General features: G+C 46.0%; 1 protein-coding gene across 1 annotated transcript in view; it reads left to right on the top strand.

The window, feature by feature from the left end:
- The window catches only part of DCDC1 (doublecortin domain containing 1), an 807,587-nt gene that overhangs the window by 109,979 nt on the left and 675,202 nt on the right, over positions 1-22,406 (top strand). The window contains exons 6-7 of the mRNA XM_054969981.1: positions 12,879-13,084; positions 14,661-14,754. Of these exons, the coding sequence (XP_054825956.1) occupies positions 12,879-13,084; positions 14,661-14,754 (300 nt within the window). The remainder of the gene's footprint in view (positions 1-12,878; positions 13,085-14,660; positions 14,755-22,406) is intronic.

Below are 22,406 nucleotides of genomic sequence, written 5' to 3'. Positions count from 1 at the left end.
GCACATAGAGGCTGCCCGCGCTCTGCACACTGCCCCAGATACCTGCCGTGCCTGGCCCATGGCTGCTGCATCTCGCTGGGGACGTGTGGTGGCAGTGGTGGTGCGGGGCTGGCTGCTGCTGGTGGCACGGGGCAGCCATGCCAGCTCCATGGCACATGCCTCCACCCCCGGCACCCTGTCCGGTGCCCCAGCACCTGCTGCACCTACCTCATCGCCTCAATCGTGGCACCGGCCCTGAATGGACACATTCTGTGAAGGGTGGCTGGCTCTTTAAGAGTCAGCCAGTCAGTAATAGCTGGACTTTTGACAGTGGGCCATCTGAAATTGAGTGGTCTATAAGCTCCACCCAAGAGGCTGGGAAGGGGAGAAGAGATTGCTCACAAGGTGCTATTGGTCCCTCACAAGTTTGGCTGTACCCCATATAGAATGTTAGGACCTTACAACGTCTTGAAGGAGAAGGCTGAGGAGGTTAGACCAGCTCCAACTCCCATTTCAGGAAGGGGAAAAGAGGTGGAATAGGGTGATGCTCAATCCCACCCTTCTTCATCTGACACCAAGGGAAGGTGCTTCATTCAAAGTGCATGACAGCTCTCGTGCATGACAGCTACGACCTACGGCCTGACAGATTGTAATGATTGTAATGTTCACTATTTCGTAATGCAGTTTATAGTTTAACACACTGCTCTACAAGTGTATCGTGTAAACAGATTATGGCAAGGTACGTAATTTTCTTGTTTCAGGGAATTAGGCACGTTACAGAGAGTAAACCTCAGATTCAACATCAACAGAAACTTGCTGTTGATTTTAAATTGAACCAATTCTCACTATAGGTTTTCTGTGAGATGACCTTGAGAAGTATACCTGACCCATATAGATGTATGGTTATGTAGAACCTGAATTTAAAAAAAGTAAACATCTATCGATACTTGTGGTCCTTAGTTTATCCCATAAAATAACTCTGGATACTGAGTCAAAGGCTGATTTCAGGTTCAGAACAGCAGTAAAAAGAAACACACTTGAATTGGAGGAATATTTTGCGAACAAAGGATCTAATAACATACATTGATCTAGAGTGGAACAACCCTCCCTAAAGCTGGCCTGTTTTCGGCTTTTTCGGCCCTGGCCCCAGCCTGGTGGAACTCTCTGTCTTACGAGACCAGGTCCCAGCAGGATCTGTTAGCATTTCGCCGGGCCTGCGAGACAGAGCTGTTCCGCCAGGCATATGGTTGATGCTAGGTGGTGCCCCCCTAGTGGGGGGTTAAACTATATGCCCTCCTGTTCAATGTCACCATCCATCTCTCACATATTTTGCTGAAAAATGCTCTATAGATGGTGAAAGGTGAGCATCTAAATTATGTGCTGCTATGTTTTTTGTTTTTATACTTATATAGATGTAGTATTTTTAAATGAATGTAGTATTTTTTAAATGAATATGTACTATTTTATGTTTTTAATGGTAATGCTGATTAATTGTGTAGTGTGTTTTTAAGCTTTGTTGTGATCCGCCCTGAGCCCACTGGTGTGGGGAGGGTGGACTATAAATTGAATAAATTAAATTAAATTTTCCCATACTTCAAAGTATCAGTGAGCCGTTTCACCTCCTTAGTATCCACAGGGGGCCAATTTGGTAAACTGTTAACATCAACAGAAACAGAATTTCTTATAGTTATATCCCTATGCAGGCTCTTATAATAGTTCTCCCAGGTACCAGCTAAGATGGAGTTATTTGTAATAGTTGGAGGACTACCTGGAAGATCCGAAACCAATCTCCAAAATAAGGCTTTCTTCTGCCTTACTGCCTTTCTAAGTTCATCCCAGGCTAACCAGATAGATTCCTGTTTCTTCCTTCTAATGAGGGCCTTATACTGGGCTTTTTGGCATTTCAAAGCCAACAAGGATACTGCCTCTGGATTGAGCCTGTATCTAGCATAATTCACATTAAGAGATTTCTTTGTATTCCTGCACTCCTTATGAAACCAAGATCTATGAGTATCTGACCCAAGTCTCTGGGGTCCAGATTTAGAAATTTTCAAAATGTTTTGAAGTTCTCCCAGAATTAGCTCATATTACCCAAGGCAGGATTCTATATTGTCTGCTGCTACTAGTCTATGAGAGATGTCCATTACAGCCTCTGATTGCTGAGTTTTGGCCAGAGTCTTGTCCAATGAGTCTTTCCATCTGGGTCAACAGTATTTGTCACCTTCTGCAATTCCTAAATAGGAGTTAAAAGGTTTATCTATGTACAGATCTGCCTTTTGCGTGTCTGTTTTTAGAACAAGAAGTAAATGGTCACTTTCACAATATGAAGTCACCTCAAAAAACTCTCTATATTAGACCATATCTTCAGAAACCATAATATAGTCGATAATGCTCACCCTATCACCCAACCAGTATGTAAATTCAGTGAGGTGGTCATTTGGGAGGGACCCATTCAATACATGAAGATTGATTCTACTTATTATTTGACTTAACAAATGACCCACAAAGTTGACCTTTGTTGCTTTTGAGAGCCTATTTAGGAGTAAAGCTGTGCTATTGACCCTGAATGGGCAATAGTTGTTCTTGACATATGAACTATTATCAGAATGGTTCTGATAATCAAAACCAATTCGGGCATTAAAATCACCTCCTACAATAACGTAAGTCGTAGGGTAAATCGATACTAAATGCTGTAAGTAGGATTCAAGCCCAAGCAAAATTGCCTGGATTTGCTCGTTAGTTCTAGCAGGGGGCAAGTAGACATTTACAATTAGCCAGAACATGTTTTTACACTAAAGTAGCAGAGCCATAGCAAAATGATCATACTGGGGGGAGCTCCACTATCATTATTATTTTCAGTGAGGTGGCGATTAAAATGCAGAGCCCTCTTTTGGCTCTACCTTGCAAAGATGCCTCTGCTGATAAGACAAATGAATTGGAGCAATTCAGTGACAGCTCCTCTGTACACCAGGTTTCCTGTCCAAGAATTATGTCAATTTTAGAGATAAAATCAATTGTGTTGCCCTCTTTTATTCTACAGTATCACCCCCTTAGATTCCACAATAGTAATGAAAAGATCTGGCTGCTAATGGGCATAATCTGTGCGTTATGAGGAACTGAGTTATCTAATCATGCTGTTGGCAATATAATGTTCAAATCCCCCTCCCTATCCACAAAAATACATCCATTGTTCCTAGTCATCACCATTGGTGGGGAAACCTTAGTTTTCTCAGGCTTATTATTTGCTATTAAAGAATGGTGCTCTCGTAGTTTGGACTGCTGTTGACTCCTGGGTGAACTTTTCACAAGAAGGAGCTCCCTATCAGCTGATATTTTAGATGTTAAGAACAAATTATCTGATGAAGTAGTTGTTGTAGAGTTCCTTTTAACAACAGCAGTTACTGGCACAACTTGTATAGGCAGAAAAGCTTTTGTTTTCAGCAATTTCATTCTCAAAACCTTCATCCTATTTGTAATCCTCAATTGGGCCTCTTGAGGGAGACTTTCAAAGGAGCTTATGAGGTCTGTCTCTATTGAATTATTGCATTGGGAGGCCTCTACTTCAGGCAGTAGATGTTCCAATACCTCATCCGCAGTGATTAATTCAGGCGCCTCATAGAAGATTATTAAATCCTGTTTGGCCTCCTCTGTCGTTTCTTCTGAGGAATTATCTGTCAATTTATGTACTATAGGCTGACCAAATTTTGGAAAGAAATTAGTAATTTTCGTATTGATAAAAACTCTTGTTGGAAAAATCCCCTTAAGTCTCAAGTTGGATTTCTGGGCTAAAATCAGAGATGGGCAGGTGTAACTTTCAAATGAAAGCATAACTCTTTCATAACTGATTAGGAGAGTTTAGCCTTTCTACCACCAGGTTGAGGTGTCCCGGATCTTCTTAGATGAAAAGTCTATAATAATCTCGCGCAGCAGCTGACGCTTCGTTGCATATTTTGAAGAAGCCCGACGGACTTCCAAAATGGCACTTTTTAACTCTTCTTTAGTTGCCTTCGCGGGGATCGCCAAAAGTTCCGACACCAAATCCTTTAAATTCCCATTTTCCTCTTCCTTCACATTCTGGAGCCGCAATATTGTCTGCGCACAGTCCACTTGCAACCCGATCAGTTGGTTCTCCAACAGCTTTAAGTCTTTATTTGTTGCCCTCATGAGTGCTGCGTTTTCCCGAGCAGACTTTTCCGCCCCCCCTGCTGCTTCCTTAATGGTTTTCACTTCACTCTCAATTAAGCCAACCCTTTGATCAGTTTCGTTTAACTTGTCAACAAAGGGCTTTATTGCTTCGACGACCAACCGCTTTACTAGCTCCTCCAGAGACTCTCCTTTCCCCTGCAAAGCAGCCGAGATAGATTTGCCCATAGCGGGGCTCTGCTTTTTCGTCGCCATCTTAGGGGGGGGGGAATCTGCCAGCCAAGTTTCGAAACTCAGTGAGGGGGAAGAAATCCGAGACTTCTTAGCTTCAAATCCCACCAATCCTTCGCATACGCTTGTAGTAACAGAAGGGATTAGCTACTTACAGGTTTTCACCTTAGATCTGCTTTTTGCCGTTCTCCATGGCCCGGCAGCACACAAAGTGCTGCGCAAGTCTGCCGGCCTCCATGGGAGCAAACAGGCAATTTACCCCCCCATCGATTTCGGGGGGGGGGGTTCTTCCCGTCGTGCTCCGGACCCTGACACCCTCACTGGGAGTCTTGGGGGCTAACCTTTGCAGGTCAGGCTGCTCGGGCGCTTCCTCCCGGACCCGCGGAGAGGAGTGTCCGACATGGCGGAGAAAACGAAACCGAATCGCTTCGTTGCATATTTTGAAGATGTCCGATGGACTTCCAAAATATTGCTTTTTAACTCTTCTTTAGTTGCCTTTGCGGATGATGCCAAAAGTTCTGACACCAAATCCTTTAAGTTTTCACTTTCCTCCTCCTTCACATTCCGAAGACGCAATACCGTCTGAGCATGATCCACTTGTAGTCCTATCAGTTGATTCTCCAAAAGCTTCGCTTCTTTGTTTGTTGCTTTCATGAGTACAGCATTTTCCCGAGCAAATTGCTCTGCCCCAACGCTGCATCTTTAATGGTTTTCACTTCATTCTCAACTGAGCCGACCCTTTGTCCGATTTCATTTAGCTTATCAACAAAGGGATTCATAGCTTCAACGACCGACCGTTTAACCACCTCTTCAAGAGTTTCTCCCTTCCCCTGTAATGTCGCCAAAACCGATTTGCTCACAGCAGGGCTCTGCTTTTTCGTCGCCATCTTAGGGGGAGGGGGGAGTCTGCCAACTAAGTTCCGAAACTCAGTGAAGGGGAAGATATCTAGACCTTCTTAGCTTCAACTCCCACCAATTTTTCGCATACGCTTGAAATAACAGAAGGGATTTGCTTACTTACAGGTTTTCACCTTAAATCTGCTTGTTGCCATTCTCCATGGCCCGGCAGCACGCGATGTGCTGCGCAAGTCTGCCGGCCTCCATAGGAGCAAACGGGCAATTTACCCCCTGCATCGACTTCAGGGGGCTCTGCCCGCAGCGCTCCGGACCCTGACCCCTTGACTGGGAATCCTGGGGGTTAACCCTTGCAGGTCAACCACCCGGTCAGGCTGCTCGGACGCTTCCTCCCGGACCTGCGGAGAGGAGCATCCGACATGGCCGGGAAAACGAAACCGAATCTGTTCTTTTCTTTATTATTTGAAATGTATACCTAAAAAATCAATAAATATTATTCAAAATAATAATAATAATAAAGTTGGTTAGTCTTAAAGGTGCTACTGGACTCTTTACTATTTTGCTACTACAGACTAACATGGCTAACTCCTCTGGATCTTTGACCATGGAAAGCAGTTACGAGGGTGCTTTTGACTTTTAAACAATCTACTCTCCCCTTAATATTACTAAAATGAAAAACTTTCTACTGTCCCACCAAATCACTCCTGTTCAGATGTTTCGTGATATGACGGTTAAGCCACTTATTGTAAAAAGGAGTGTTAATCAGCCTTCTGTGACAGGTAATGGAAGAGAATGGCCTATAAGAAAATCAATCCCTAATTCTATAAAGGAACCAACTTGTTCCCACAGCCATCCAACCCAAACTCCTTAATGGATGCTGAATGTTCTTCCCCTCCTCTTGGGACTTTGACTAGCAATAACTCCGATAGTGTTACTGGAATTGGTCTCCTTGCAAGTAGGGGGAATTAGCAGCTGGGAGAAGGCTACGTAAGAGGGGTAACAAGCGAGATTTCTATCAATTTTACAGGGTCCCCTCCCCAAAGAAACCGACAAGACAGGTTCTTCAAAAAAAAAAGTAATTTTATTTATTTGCACCAACTGTCCGAAGAACCCACCTCTCCAATGGAGCGGAAAGGAACAAGTGGATGGATGTCTTCTCCACCTTTGGACTAGGCTACTGCAAGTCTCCCTTGCAGAGGGCCATTTCCCCCTCTTCTGGGGACGTGAAGGGAATGGATGAATGGACAGATGGATGCCTTCCCCACCTATGTCTCCCTAACATTCTCTGAGGCAGTGCATGCCCAATGGAGCAATGACAACAGGCCTTCCTGTATCCATGGGCAAGGGCAGCAGACATAAGGGGAAGTCTTTTCACCTTATGCACCTTGCAAACAGAATGGCCATGATGGAATGAAATGGATGCCTTCTCCCAACCTTCAGGGAAGGAGATTCAAAGTCCCCTTGAGGAGAAGGGGCACTTCCATACCAAGGAATGGAACAAGTCAAAAGGCCGTCCCTCGTGCTGAGGAGCAGTGGCTGCCGACAAATTCCACATCCATGATGTGGCGACAGTGACAAATGCCTACTCCACTCAACCAGGATGCAGAGCTACTCCATAAGAACTGTCCCCCAGCCCCAGAATCCATCTGCCTTGCGGACTTGGGAGATGGTCCACAGTCTGCCTCCATTCTTTCCCACGGAGGTGAAGGAATCCTGTGTGTGTGTGTGTCGGGGGGGGGGGTTGGAGTGCCAAAAACAACAGGAACACCAAGAAACTTGTCCCCTAAATCTGGCACCACCACACCCATAGAGTAGCCGTGAGGGGATCCTTCCACACTTCTAGGGAAGCAGAACCTACCTCCCCAATGAAGGGGCCACAAAATGCACCTTCTCCACCCCACCCATGGGTGAAAGAGAGTTCTGTTCCTCTTATGGGTGGGGGCTTTCACACCTGTCATGGGTGCATTTCTGCTGGCAAGAGACACCTCACCGATGGGGTGGTCGGAGAACCCATTTCTGTACAAACAGACCCTGGGTAGAATCTGCAACACAGCACCCAGAAGAAGAAACCATATCACCCACTGGGTGGATGCCAGAGATGCCTTTCCCCAGCTGACTCATGGACAAGTTGATTGAAATGACCCTCAGGTTCCTTTCTCTTCTCTACCGCTGTAGACAGACTAACATGGCATTCCTCCATGAGGAAGTGGGGGTGGTCTTGAGCTTGACTGTTGCCAAGTGAGCCTGGCAGTGACAGAGAGCCTGGGGAGGGGTCAGATCCTGACCAAAGACACTTTGCCGATGTGGTGGCCACAATGGAAGCCTTCCCCATCCTTGTGAAATGCAGTTAAAGGTCCACTTGCAGGAGGTGCCCCCCCCATAGGAAAGGAGAGAGGACAGAAACTGAAGACTGCCCCCTCTTAGAAAGAGCGGTGACAGCAACCAAGAAGCCATCTCCCCTATGGGATGGCTGAGACGTGGATGGATGGAGGAGCCACCAAATTCAGAAAGAACAGACTATCCTTTTGATGTGATAGTGGTGACCACCTGAACCCACCTCTACGACAGGGTGGCCATGAGGGAGGCCTTCCCTACCTGTGGGGGAGAGTTTGGTTTCCCTTGGAGAGGGGGCGCATTTGCACGTGACAGTGGAGCTTGAAATCCCCTGGTTGGGGGGGTGCTTTCCCAGTGCACTAAGTGTTCTGTGAGTCCTCCTCACAGGATGCTACCACCAGAACCCACCTGACCGACAGGATAGCTGCAAGGGAGGCCTTCCGCCAGCGTACCCCTGTGGAAGGACGTTGCATCTCCCCTTGCACGGGTGTGTTTGCACCTATGGGTTCTTCTGAGATTCGACAGAGGAACCCACTAGAGTTGACCCATGCGGCTGTCAGTGCATAGAGATGGGAGGGGTTGGAAGACAGTGGCCCACAATGAAATTGACATGGTCCAGAGCCTGACCATAGGTGACAGAGCCGGCAGCAGCACAGAGACTCGGGTTGCTCAGAGCAAAGTATCCACCCCAAAGTCAAGGGAGGGTTAGCCCAGCAGGGGGAGGTTAAGTTTTATGAAGGCCAATTTATCCACCATGGCTGGGTCCAAGTGTAAGCAGAAGGGACAGAGGATGTCTCCCAGGTGGGAGAATACCCGCTCACTCTGGACACTGATGGGGGGACAGGAGAGGAAGTTCATAGCCACAGACAACAGGCCCAGCCAGACTGCAGCTTTACGTGCCCAATACTCCAGGGGATTGGAGTCAGGGGACTTGGGGAAACTCGACAAAATACTCTCGCACCATCAGTTCCACTGAGTCCTCTGTGAGGGCAACCCTTTCCTTCCTGATCACAGAATCACAGAATCACAGAGTTGGAAGGAGCCATACAGACCTTCTAGTCCAAACAGCAACCTCCCAGTTCAATATCGAGGACAAGTAGTGGAGGTGGTCCTGGTTGGGTGAGCAGTCATGGCCTGGAACACTGGGGTCCTCCTCCTCTGCTCCTCTGCCAACAACCTCTCTTCTGTGGCCTCTCTCCTCCAGCCACGTCTTTTCTCCTGAAACCTGTGGACCTCTCTGTGGAGCTCCTTCTTCCAACGCTGGAGCTCACATTGGTGCATAGTGATTACTCCCTTTACACAGGGGTTGCACACACAAGCCATTCTGTACCCCCACTGTTTGCAGACAGGATGCAAGCGGGCAGCCACACCTACCTGCAACCTCTTTACCAAGTTCCTGACACTGGGGAGAAGAGCTTCCCCCTACTCTAGTTCTTTGGCCAGCGCCCGGTCTAAACAATTGACTAGGGGGATGGCTTGCCCCAGGCTAGACTTGTAGGATCAGAGGAGGTTGATGGTGTCCTGAAGTGGCTTCAGGACATGGACCATTTGGGGGAGGACTAGCCAGTCCATGGAGCTGATGCTGAGCACCCTTCCTGCATGAATAATGGGTGTAGAGGTCATGATGTCCTCCAACATGTGTTTTTGCTCCACCAGACATGCTATCATCAGGTAGGTTGAGTTCCAACAGGTGGGCATGTCCTGGAAGAGCTGGTGCTCAGGATCCCCTCTCCCCCTGCTTCTTGTGCAGAGGGCAGGAAGACTTAATGCTGCGGGGAAAGTGGGTGCCAAGATGACAAAAGATGTCCAACAACTCATGCGTTTCTAACGTTCCCTGGTCCCAGGTTGGCTTGATGGTGCTACCCAACCCAAGAGCTTCCCCCCTGACCAGGTGCAGCTTGTGTGCCAGGCAGATGATGCCCTCAAGGCATGCGTCATTCAGGTCTGCCAGCATGTTTCTACCTGCATCTGACCATGTAGCCACGGACAGCATCAGCCGGGGGCACCCACTCCCTCAGTCCACCCTTGATCATGTCGGCAATGCTCTTCCCAATGTGATCTGCGTCCATCCCTTGTGCCTGGAGCAGAACTGCTCTGTAGCCTGGTGGCAGGTGTGGGTCCTCCTTCCAGAGCCCGAATTTTCACATGGTGCTCTGGAGATCCTCTGGTTACTACCAGTGGGCAGTGATGGTGATGTAGTCGTGATGATGGCTGCTCCATAGATCGGCTGTGAAGTGCATTGTCTGCCCTTGTACTCTGGCCAACTGGTTCCTGACCATCTCTGCCACACAGTTGTAGAGGGCAGGCAAGACTCATCGGCCAATAGTCTGCTGTGAGGCTATTGTAAACCAGGGGGTGAAATGATGCAGCACCTGGAAAAAGCCCACACCCTCCAACATGGACAAAGGTAGTCCATCCAGGGCTATCATCTCAGCCAGTACACAAGTGCCAGCCTCCCACCAATGGGGAACTTTTCCCCCTGGGCTAGCCCACCACCCCACAATCCAATAAGAATTGAATGGGAAAAAGGAGACAGAAGAGTGAGCCCTCAAGGAGCCCAGTAAGCTTGCACCCAGAGCCTGACTGCAGCTCTGAGACTGGGTTGGGGCACAGCCCTAGGCTAGCCCACCACCCCACAAGCACATATGAATTGAAAGAAATAAAAGGAGAAATAAGAATGAGCCCTCAGCCAAGGAAACCCAATAAGCTTGCTGCAACAAAAGCCACAAGCCTCCCTCAGGTGCAATCCGAAAAAAAGTCCTGCAACAAGCAGTTCCTCCGAGCCGGTAACCAACTGGAAAGTGAAACCGTGGCTCTGCGCTGTGTCTTATATACTAAATGCTCACATAGAGAATAATGGGAGCTCTCTGGTTGGCAGCCAGAGCTGCCTATCAAGATTTTCAGAGTAAGATTGGTGTGCTTCAAGGGCAGCAGAAGGTCTGCGGGTGGATCCTACATTGCCTAGGGAATTGATTGCTCGGCACTGGGATGTCTGGTTTCACAGACCAATGGACCAGCCAAAGTTCATTGCATCTGTGAAAAAAAGATGCGTCCCACAACCCGCTTGGCTCATGAATGCCAAACCGGCCCAGTCTGTGTAAAATTTTGGTCCATTTTTCGGTCCATACCCACCTCTGTGAAGTTTCAAAGGATGTGCAGTCACCCACTAGTTAATCAAAATCAGAATCCTCTGATTTATTCTTATAACAAGTATTCCATATTTGACAATCTGTAAGAGCCAATAATACTTGGACTTCTTTTGGAAGGAGGTGCTCTGGGTCGCAAAGTGGGCTGGGTGAGGTTAACTTCATTTCTGCTCTTCTGCACAGCACTATATAGGTAACAGGATTGTGTGACAATTCTCTGACTTTCATTCTTGATGGAAAGTGGATGTCAACATGCCCCTCCCCCTTGAGTTAACAATATCAAACTGTTGTGTTTTCTGGTGCTGTATTCTAGCCAGGGTTTTTTTTCTGGGAAAAGAGGTGGCGGAACTCTCAAGAGGAAAATAAGGAAGAAACACATGGGATTCTTTGAAATCATATTCTTTTCAAGCACTATCGCCGAGTATTTTCACAAGGTGCTGGAACTCCATTCCCAAGCGTTCCCCCTGAAAAAAAGCCCTGATTCTAGCTTACAAGCAACACTACAGACTGGGGTGGGGGAATGCAACACCCACCCCCCAGTGTTAGATAGCATCTGCTGTCTTCCCTCAACAATATGTGCACTGCAACCAATCAAACAAGCATAAACACTTTACAGGGTGCGTGTAAGAAAGTTTTCTGTAGTGAGAATAAAAGCAGTTTACTTTCTGGTAGGAATATGACTGAAGAAAAAACTCTGTCCTCCCCCTTGAAATTGCAGCTTTAATGACAAAGAGTATGATTCCTGAGAAGTCTAACCCAATTTGATTTACAGTTAGAAATGTGCTTCCAATAGAAACATTCTGTGGATCTGGATAAATGAATAAATTTAATAATGAATTTGATTAGTGAAATAAGGCTTTAAATAAAGGAAATGAACCCCCCAAAATGGGATTTAAAAATGGTGACCTTTCCTAGGGGCTCCTCACTTTTTCCTTCTGAACAACAGCTCTCCACACTGCCCTGCAAATCTTTTAAAATATTTTTTTAGTTAAAATATTTGTAGAACGTTTGTGAGTTTTGAATAATATTTTTATGACTGGTCATGATGGGCTTTGACCAAAGATGCTACCAGCTTTTCTGTTCATGCAAGAAGGAGTATGTATCCTTTTTTCCCCTTAAAAAGTGTATGCCAGAAATTATGGGATGATCAAGGACAAAAAGCTATGTGAGATGGGGCTACGATGATGAGGGAAATTGGGCATGACTGGCCCTTCCCCCTCTTTAACCAGAGGAAAAGCTGGTAGGATCCACCCTATTGTTGGTGCACCCAAAGAAGCTATCTGGATGATGGGTTAATGGTAACAGCATCTAAAGATAAATGGAGAATACAAGAAGTTTGATTTAGTTTTCTTGCTACTGCAGACAGAAATGGAGTTAGTAAACACCCTTTCCCCATGCTCTGGCCTTGTTTCATGTGTTGGAATAGTGACAGCACTGACACCAGTAGTCTTGTGGAGCACAGCAGCCATGTCAAGGGGATGTCTTTCAGGATAGGCTGCTGTAGCACATTGTGCTGTTCCCTGAGTCTGTTTCAAACAATTGTATCAGGCTGCAGGTCATGTATGCAACTTTATACATTTATTTTATTTCTTACAGTTATTTCTCAGATGTCAGTCATATTAGTTCCTGAACTAGTTGTGATATTACGAGTTAAATACTTAACTATCCGTCACTTCAAATTCTAGATTTCTGCTGAGATGTTATGTAGGCGGGTCATTCTTTCAAACGGATTTTAGGAAATTAGGAAACCAACTGTTAAATGGAACATTTATGGGATGCACTCTGAGCAGTGTGAATCAAGACAGGTGCAAGTTAAGAACTAGGATTAATTTTTATAAGCAAAGGTGATGGAAAGCATTTATTTTTGTAGATGAGAAGTAAAATGTTCCTCTCTGATCATTTACAGAGATGTGCTAAGGTGAATTTTAATTATGACTAAATTGTGGTATTACTCTTTCATACCCTGAACATCTGTTCCCTTCAGGAATGATGATTTATGTGGGCTATCAGTAGAGACAGCTTGCTACAGCTTATGTCACGGTTTGTGGGAAGATAGGGTCGTTTTTCCAAAAATACCAGCTTTTATATGGATACCAGCCAATGTGTTATTAAGGTAGTAAGTGAAAGGGAGCATGATGTGTTCACAGTTAATTCTGAAGGCAAATATTGACTTTACCCTTTTTCTTCCAGACCATCTGTTGTTAATGAAGAACACAACTTGGACACTGAATGGTCTAGTCCTTCCTAGAGATGTCAAGAGAAGAAAAGTCAAGCCCGTGCTTTTCAAATATATGAAAAAACTTGCTGTGAAGCCAAGTATCAGAATTTTGGTATTTAAGAACTGTATGGGGCAGGATGGTTATGAAATAACAACATCCTTGGACCACATAGAAAAGGTGAATATGGATATAGAAGAGCCCAAATATGCTGGAAAAGATAACAATTTTGTCCTATTGTTTAAACCATACAGTCATATGATTAGAAATATGGCTATAGACTGTAAAAGACACATGCATGGAGTTCCTTCATACACAATAAGAACAACATTTGATTTATATACCGCCCTTCAGGACAACTTAATGCCCACTCCGAGAGGTTTACAAAGTATGTTGTTACTGTCCCCACAACAAACACCCTGTGAGGTGAGTGGGGCTGAGAGAGCTCCAGAGAGCTGTGACTAGCCCAAGGTCACCCAGCTGGCTTCAAGTGGAGGAGTGGAGAATCAAACCCGGCTCTCCAGATTAGAGTCCCACGCTCTTAACCACTACACCAAACTGGCTCTCCTTGTGACCCAAGTTGTAGCGAGTATTTTTTGTAAATTCCTGTATGTTCCAGAAAGAAGGCAACAATGATCTCCTTCTGGACTGCTTCCCAGAAATAGATCCAGGCATATGATCTGAATCTAGCTGATCCAGACCAAGTAACTTCTTGAGTCAATGTGTACATTAGGAAGGCCTAGCTCTTTCTATGGCTTGGAGTGTAGTGTTTTGAAAGAGATGTGAGGGCTGGGTTTTAACTCTGATTGACATAAGAGCATATTTTTCCTGTTTGTTTTTAAATTATGGAAGAACAAAAAGAGGAAAACAGGAAGATAAAGAAGTTAGGGGTGATAGGGCAAGAGAACTACAGGATGAGCACAGGTAACAGAGTGTTAAAGAGTGCGGTGGCTGAAATAGTTGAGGGATAGGTGTTTTCTTTGGTGTGCCATCTGGGAAAGAGGAGGGATAAGAATGAAGCAATACTGCTGAGCCTTGTCTCTCTTTTCTTTAGAGAGACTTTCCTTTTTTGTTTCCTCTCCTTTTCCTAAACAAGAAGCACTAGAAGGGGTGTGTTAGGAATGGCTATGACACAGAATAAACAATTCTGCCAATGGGACCCAGCAGCTACTATCTTCCTTCTCTAGCCTGACATTTATCCTAACCAACATCTGAGTTTTTGTCATGAAATGATAAAAATTATCAAATATAAGTCATAGTATACTTCATGAATGAACCAACAAGAAAGCACATTTGGCAAAAGATTTTGCCAGAAAAAAATAATCTGCAATTCTTCAGAGGTCAAATCTGATAAGAGCCAATTTTTTTTCCCATTCAGACTCAGGGCAGTACAATGCAGGAAACATTGCCCCTCAGTCTCATTTGACTTTGATTTGCCACCATATTATGCTGACACTCAGACAAATTTAATGCTTAACATTACATCCATATCACATCTACTACGTGATTCCTGTTTGGCTGGGATCATTTGAGGAAGGAGAAAGGGAAGATAGTACTAATGAAGTGGAGGGGAAATAATATCTATGAACAGCCTCAAAAAGCCATGAAGCAATGTAGACAAGGAGCTTGTGCAGAGGGGCGGGGATTATTGCAGAGCTTCTGAAAGAAAGCAAATGGATAAACTGTGGTACTTTGTTTCATTTCTTTAAAAAATACTTTAAACGTTTTGAGTGTTTAATAAGATTTTTTTCAAAAGTTTTTAGATATTTGCACCATGCGACTGAACCTGACTTTGCCTGCTAAGTATGTGTACAATATGCATGGAGTAAAAATTGAAGATCTCATAAACGGTAAGTGACATGTATGCATTCATTCTTCTGATTTTTTTTAAAGAATTTTATTTAAAGAAAAAATAGAATAGAGTAAGTGCATAGTATAAAAGTTATACATATTCTACTTAAACAATAATTTGAGTGTTATACATCTTATACAACCGATAAGTATATAAACAATACATTTATAAAAGTCTTGGGAATAAAACAAGCAGTACCTTTACATTTCTTTAAGCTAATTTATTTATTATATTTATTTATTATATTAGATTTTTAGTCCACCCTCCCTGCCAGGTGGGCTCAGGGCGGAATACAACATTTCAAATTACATAAATACAGTTAAAAACAGATAAAACAGTATACAAATAACATTAAAACAACTTTATACAATACAGCTTCTTTTCAGATGGCGATGATAAAATACTGCTTTTCAAGCCCTGGCTCATATGTGGGGTGGTGGATAGATCTTTAGTGTGGCTAGTGGGGGCCCAACCTAGCCTCCACCATATGCCTGGCGGAACATCTCTGTCTTACAGGCCCGGCAGAAAGATGATAAATCCCACCGGGCCCTGGTTTCCTCAGACAGAGAGTTCCACCAGGTTGGTGCCAGGAACGAAAAGGTTCTGGCTCTGATTGAGGCCAGGCAGGCCTCCCTTGGGCCAGGGACCACCAACAGTTGTTTATTTGTTGAACGAAGCATCCTCTGGGGTACATATGCGGAGAGGCGGTCCTGCAGATATGCTGGGCCCAGTCCACATACGGCTTTATAGGTCAACACCAAAACCTTGAACCGGACCCGGTACTCAACTGGTAACCAGTGCAGCTGACGTAGTATAGGTGTTATATGTTCCCTAACTGGGACCCTTGCAATTACTCGCACAGCTGCATTTTGGACCAGCTGTAGCCTCCGGATCAGGCCCAGAGGAAGCCCTGTGTAGAGCGAGTTGAAGTAGTCTAATCTAGAGGTGACCGTTGCTTGGATCACTGCAGTTAAGTCATGGGTTGATAGGTAGGGGACAAGCTGCCGGGCCTGTCTTAGATAGAAAAATGAAGACTGGGCAACCGGGCTGTGACCTGTGCCTCCATAGTCAGGGAGGCATCTAGGATCACCCTCAGGCTCCTAACTCTCGAAACCGGCACAAGTAGCACTCCATCAAGAGCAGGGAGCCGGAGTCCCGTGCCCATGGCCCCCAGACCCACATGCAGGACCTCCGTCTTTGTGGGATTTAATTTCAACCAACTCTGCTTCAACCATCCAGTCACAGCTTTGAAGGCACACTCCAAGACATCTGGGGCAGAGTCGGGCCGTCCGTCCATCATCAGATAGATTATTACATATTTGGCTTCCCTGAACCTAGATACATGATGTTTCTCCTTCACTCTTCTTCACTTCTCTCTCTCTAAACTACTGTATCTAGCCTAAATAATAAAAGAAATCCTTCCATTTTTTCCAGAAGTCAGTTATTGGCCTATTTTGTAGGTAAGTAGTTAGTTTGGCCATTGAAGCATATTCATAAACTTTATCTCTCCACTCTGGGAGACCAGGACAAGCATCGATTTTCCTGTGAATAATACTCTTGCTGCTGTCACCATATAATGGAAGAGATCTCCTTGTTCTTTTCTCAGATTTGTTGGTAAAATATTTAAGAGCATGCTTTTCGGATTTAATTCAGATCTGAGTTTGAGAATCTTTTGCATCTCTTCATGTATTTTTATCCAATATTTTCATGATTCCTTACAAGTCCACCATATATGGTAAAATGTTGCTTCCATATTCTGACACTTCTAGCAATGCCCACTGTAACCTTTATTAATCCTTGCAATATCTTTGGGAGTAATGTACCATCTAAAAAACTTTTATACCAATTTTCTCTCAGTAACTGGCAGCCTGTAAATTTTATGTCTTTAGTCCATAAGTTTTCCCATAAGTCCATCGGAATGGTTGCCCCAAAATTTTGCATCCATTTTATCATACAAGTTTTGACTTGTTCCATTTCTGTATGATGTTGCAGTATTATTTTGTAAATCTTCCCCAATATCTGAAAAGTCTCCAGATATTAATAGTTCATATTGTGTTTTTTCTCTCAGCCTGCTGCCTTCTTTGAGAATTTGATCCTTTAATCTTGATACTATTTGGTGGTCATGGTTTTTGCCATGAGCCTGAATTTCTTGCCAGGTTTTTATGTTTCTTTCTTTATCTATCATTGATTCATAGCTAAGTTGATGAATTTTGTTCCTAACTGCTGCATCATAGTAGGCGTTAATTGGTGACATCAATGGGGAAGTTGGTGGGCTCGAACTATTTCTGCCTTGAAACTATATTTTAAGCAGACCATCCCTTACAATATGAGTCCCATCTTGTTTAATAATAGGTTTCCATGATTTCTTTAACCATAAATAATTATAGATACCTTCCTTAGCATCCACTGTTTCCAATTTGATATGTCTGTTGCTTGGATTCATAATCCAAACTGTTATCCAAACCAATGCCGCTGATTGATGATACAATTTAATATTCGGTACAGCTAGTCCTCCCCTATTTTTATCATTTTGTAATACTTTAAATCTTATCCTTGGTTTCTTCCCTTTCTATATAAAGTCATTTATAGCTTTCTGCCATCTATTGAGAATCTTTTGTTCAATGTAAACTCTGATTATTTTTAAAGAACTTAACAAATGGCTTTCACTTTCAGCAAGCACTTTCAGCAAGCACTTTCAGCAAGCAGTTTTTACTTCTTTCTGATTTTCCCTTTTCTCCCTGTATGTGGTTTTTTCTTCAGATAAGATATAATAAAGGATGAAGATTCCAGTCTTTTCTTCTTACAATAAGGATTTCATCCAAAATACAGTTTTGAGTAGATGACTTTTATCCCATTTCTTTTCGCTAAAACAGTGCAATTCTGATTTCTGCTTTGTCATGGAGTACTTAGTACCCTGCCCCCACAGGATATCTGTGTCCTCTCTGTCTCTAGTAAAAGATGCTGATTATTTATACATACATACATACATTGCATTTCTCCCAAATGGGGACCCAAGATGGCTTACATTGTTCTCCTCTCCTCCGTTTAATCATCTATATAACTCTGTGAGGTAGGTCAGATGGACAGAGTATGACTAGCCCAAGGTCACCTGGGAAGCTTCGATGACAGGGAGTGGGCTTTGAACTCAGGTCTCCCACATCCTGGTTCAACCCTATAACCACTACACCATACAGACTGTCACTCCTGTTGGCTTCACTCTTCTCCTTTTCTCCCACCTTACTGGTCTGATATGCTTGAGACCATTATAGGCTCACCATTGACTGGCATTGGTTTCTCGTGCTTGTGTGGAATTTTTTCTATTGTACCTGTTCTATTGTGTGGAATTTTTGACCTGGGTAGTATAGATGGTCTGTTTTACTCTCCATGCAGGCTCAGGGTACATATTCTTGTGAATTTTCAGACACTACGTACTTGTTACAGTGATTCAACTCCAAGGGGAAAGTGAGAAGAGTTATCCATAAGGGTCTTCTCTGAGACAGAAGAATCAGGAAGTTTTCAGGATCTTGAGTGCTATAAACATTTTGGCATTTGTAATAGGGTTCAATCATACCCAGGGGAATGCTAACAGCAACAGAATTTACCTATGCCTGGCCTCTCCTAGCACCATGTTTTAGCTAGCTGGAGCTTTAACTGCTGATGCTCCTCTGCTTGAGTACCTTATAATTTTGCAGCTTCTAAGATATACAGTAGTTGTAATTTATTTATTATTCATTTATTTAATATTTTTATCCCACCCTTCCTCTAAAGGCCTCGTGGCAGAATATATATAATACTTGTCTCCTCCATTTTATCCTCACAACAATCCTATGCAGTAGGAGACGATGAGAATGAGTGACTAGTCCAAAGTAGACATGGGCACGAACAGCATTATGAACGAAAAAACCAATGAACAAGCAGCTCGACTGCTTGTGAATGGGCTGTTCATGATGCGCCATTCCAGCCGAACAGGTGGTCATCGCAAGCCTTGTTTGTTGCGCTCGGCTGTCGTTCGGGAAGCCAGACACTTAGGCACCTTCAATCATTTGCCTTGGCAACGGAGGGAGGGACTGCCTGAACTCTGTCTGCACTCCCTCTGTCGCCCCGGACACCCCAATCAAAGCCCAACTTAGCTTGATGGGCAGGTCTTCCTTCCAAGCGTGGAGCTGCAAATTGGTTACAACCGGTAACGTGGGAACAGACACCAGGGGGAGGGAGGGAGGAGGGGGTGTTCTGTGGCCATGGGAACTCCAATCTCATCCCTGAAAACCCTGTTAGGCAGTTCTGACTGCCAACCACAGACCTCCTGCGTTTCTCAATGAGACCACTGCACTCCCAGTTCTGGCTTTCACTTTCAGCAAGCAGTGGAGTGGGACAGAGCTGTTAATAGCATTTTGGGAGAGAGACAGGGAGAGTGCATTGGAGCTGGGCTTTTTTCTGTGTGATTAGATAGGGATCTATCTCTCCACTGGTTCTGGGGCTGCTGCCAGGCTCTGGGGCCAAGCAGAGTGGGCACCTCAGCTGAGGGTTCACACTGATTATTATTACTATCAATATCAGTGCCTGATAGTAAACTTGTAAATAAGTTATTGTTATGTGAATGTAAAAGTAAGACTTGAATTGGACTATGTGCTTGATAACCTTTAATAAAATTTAATTAAAAAAAAATCAGTGCCTGATCTGGTCAGGCTTTTGGTTGTGCTGGGCTAGGGCTCTATCCCTGGCCTCTGGTTCCAGGGCTGCTGCCAGGCTCTGGGTCCAAGCTCTGTGGGCACCTTGGCTGAGAGCTCACAGTGTTCTCTCCTTTTCTGTCCTTAATTTGGTGGCACAATGAGTCTTCATGTTGTGGTGGCTGCCACGGGTGGTCGTGGGGTGAAGTGCAAAGGCAGTCCTCCTGGTTTACTTGTGGAAAGCAGTACTGGATGTGGCCCGAGGGCAGCAGAAAGTACTCCCGTTCCTCCAGATTCACCTGTGGGGGCTGTGGAGGAGGCCAAAGAGGTCTTTCCTCAGGGGGGAGAGGATCTCTCTCAACATTTTGAGGAGGAGGTGGGTGAGGGATCCCTGGAGGAATTTTTTGCATTTTATGAAACATCCCTCCCGTCCTCATCCCAAACTCTCAGTGTTGTTTCTGCCTGCAGTCCACCCCTCACTCCGTTGTCCGTGGCCAGCTCTGCAGCGCAGCCTGTAACCGTTTGTTCTCCTTCCCCTGGGACAGTTGGTGGTTCATGTTTCAATGCCTCCATATGGAGGCACTTTTGGGCCCTTCCTAATGACTCCCGTGTGGTGCGGTGCCATGCCTGTGATGTCCTGGTGCACAGGGGCAAAAACCTGAAGCACCTGTCATCGACGGCCCTGACTAGGCACCTGAAGATGCACCACCTGAGCCTGTGGTCTCCGTCCTCGCCCAGCGAAACGTCTGTTGGGGGGAGAAAGGTGGCGACCAGCTCACTGAGCGGGGATCAGTGGGAGGGTCACCAGAATCCACCCCAAGCAAGAATCCTTGCCCTGAGGGTGACGCTGGTGGGAGCGGAGTGCTCAAGCAGGCCATGCTTGTGGAGGTTGTTACCTTGGGGTCTGGGACAGCGCCGCTTAGAACGGCGAGGCTGAGGGCTCAGGAGACGGGCCTTTGCATCTTGGTAGAGATGATTGTCCTACATGGCTTGCCCATATCCATCGTGGAGTGCGTGGGCTTCCGCAGGCTACTAAAACATCTTGCCCCTTGGTTCTCCATGCCATCGCCGCGCACCCTTGCCCGTTGAGTCTGGCGGGTATCTCAAATGAGGGCTGGCACATTTGGGTCAGGTTTAGCCAGGCCTACTCCTACTGCTAACAGGTTTCTGAGGCCTTGCTAGGCCTTCCTGGCACAGCCAGATCATGACACCTGCTTTCTGCGAAGGCAGGAAAGTGGGTTGATGCTGGCAGCAGCCTCCTTTGGGCACTTGTGCAACAGCTCAGGAGCTGTTGCACATGTAGTTGAGCCACACAGTGCCCCTATCCATTGCAAATGTGGTGCCCTTTGAGCAGGGGGGAATGGGTCCCTCGACTCCTGTCCTTTCCGCAAAGGCAGGAAGGTGGCTGATGTCAGCTCTTGCCCTGTTCCTTCCTCTCCCTCTCTGGAAACACTCTGACCTGTCCAAGCGACCTCTCCTGTCCCATCCATCCCCTCCTTTCTGTGAAGGCAAGAAGATGGGTGATGCTGACAGTAGCCTCCTTTGGCCCCTTGTGCAACATCTCAGGAGCGGTTGCACATGTAGTTGAATCACATGGTGCCCCGATCCATTGCAACCGCTGTGCCTTCTGAACAGGGGGGAATGGGTCTCTCGACTACTGTCCTTTCTGCAAAAGCAGGAAAGGCTCTCAGTAGTGAGTAGTGCCTGCTCAGGTTGTGTGTCTGAGTGGTGGGTTACCACACTAGCCCCCCTCAGTTCTCGGGGCTGCTTCCACTCTGACCATTCATAGCGACCTCTCCTGTCCTTTCTCTCCCGTCCTTTCCACAAAGGAAGGTGGTTCATGTCTGCACATTTCATCATCACTCGCAAGTTCCCCATTTCTCCTTCTACAAACCCTTTGGAGACCTCTGCTGTCCATTCCATCCCATGCTTTCCATGAAGGTAGGAAGGTGTCTGGTGTCTGGTGGTGCCGTCCAAACTGTTATGAGTAGTGCCTGTACTACCTGCTCAGATCAGGGGTCTTGGAGCAGTGTGGAACTGCTCTGGCCCCCCTCATTTCTCGGGGCTGCTGGTCCGTCTTTCTACCTTTCCCTCTGTGGAACCACTCCGACCCTTATGAATGACCTCTCCTGTCCTGCCCATCCCCTTCTTTCCATGAAGGTAGGACGGTGGGTCATGTCAGTTGCTGCTTTACGAGGGACTATCATGTTACTGCTGCCTCCTTGGTCACGAGGGACAGCTCAGCTGCAATTGCACATCTGATTGTACCATATAGGGATACAGCACAGTTGCACAGCATGGTGGCTCCCCTGTCAACGGGACTGACTGGATCCCTTTGAGCTGGGGGAATGTGTCCTGCGACTCCTGTCCTTTTTGCAAAGGCAGGAAGGTGGGAGATGGCAGCTGCTGCCGCTGCCCTGATTCTTTCACAGTCATCAACCACCTTGCTGCCTAAGTGGATAATTTGTCTGCCTCCAACCCGGATGCCTGGTGGACAGGCACATAGGGGAGTCACTGGCCAGCAGCCAGACCACCTGCCCCCGAGAGTGGAGGCTGCCCACCACTGCCTCCCCAAGCCCGCCAGGCCTGGTGGCCGCAGTCATCAACCACCTTGCTGCATAAGTGGATAAGTGTCCTCCGGCCCAGAGGCCTGGTGGGTGGGCACATGGGGGGTGCTGCCAGCCAGCGGCCAGACTCCCTGCCCATGAGAGGGGAGGCGGCCCACCTTCAGGTCCACTGCACAGGGCCAAAGTGAACTGGAGAGGGTGGCTCCATTTGTATTGAATGGGATTTTCCTGGGGGTGTCGAATTTGGGAATGTATAACTCCGAGATCCATACTGCAATCTTGACCAAACTTGGGTGATGGCTGGAGAAGAGCCTGCTGCACGTTCCCTGTGAATATGGGCTCTCTAAGTGCTAAGGGGGGCATCTGGTGCCGATGAACACTGGACACTGGACACCTTCGTTAAAGGGACATGTTCG

Source organism: Eublepharis macularius, chromosome 2 (assembly GCF_028583425.1).
Source record: "Eublepharis macularius isolate TG4126 chromosome 2, MPM_Emac_v1.0, whole genome shotgun sequence".
NCBI classification, from domain to species: Eukaryota; Metazoa; Chordata; class Lepidosauria; order Squamata; family Eublepharidae; genus Eublepharis; species Eublepharis macularius.
This window is presented reverse-complemented; position numbering and strand designations above follow the sequence as displayed.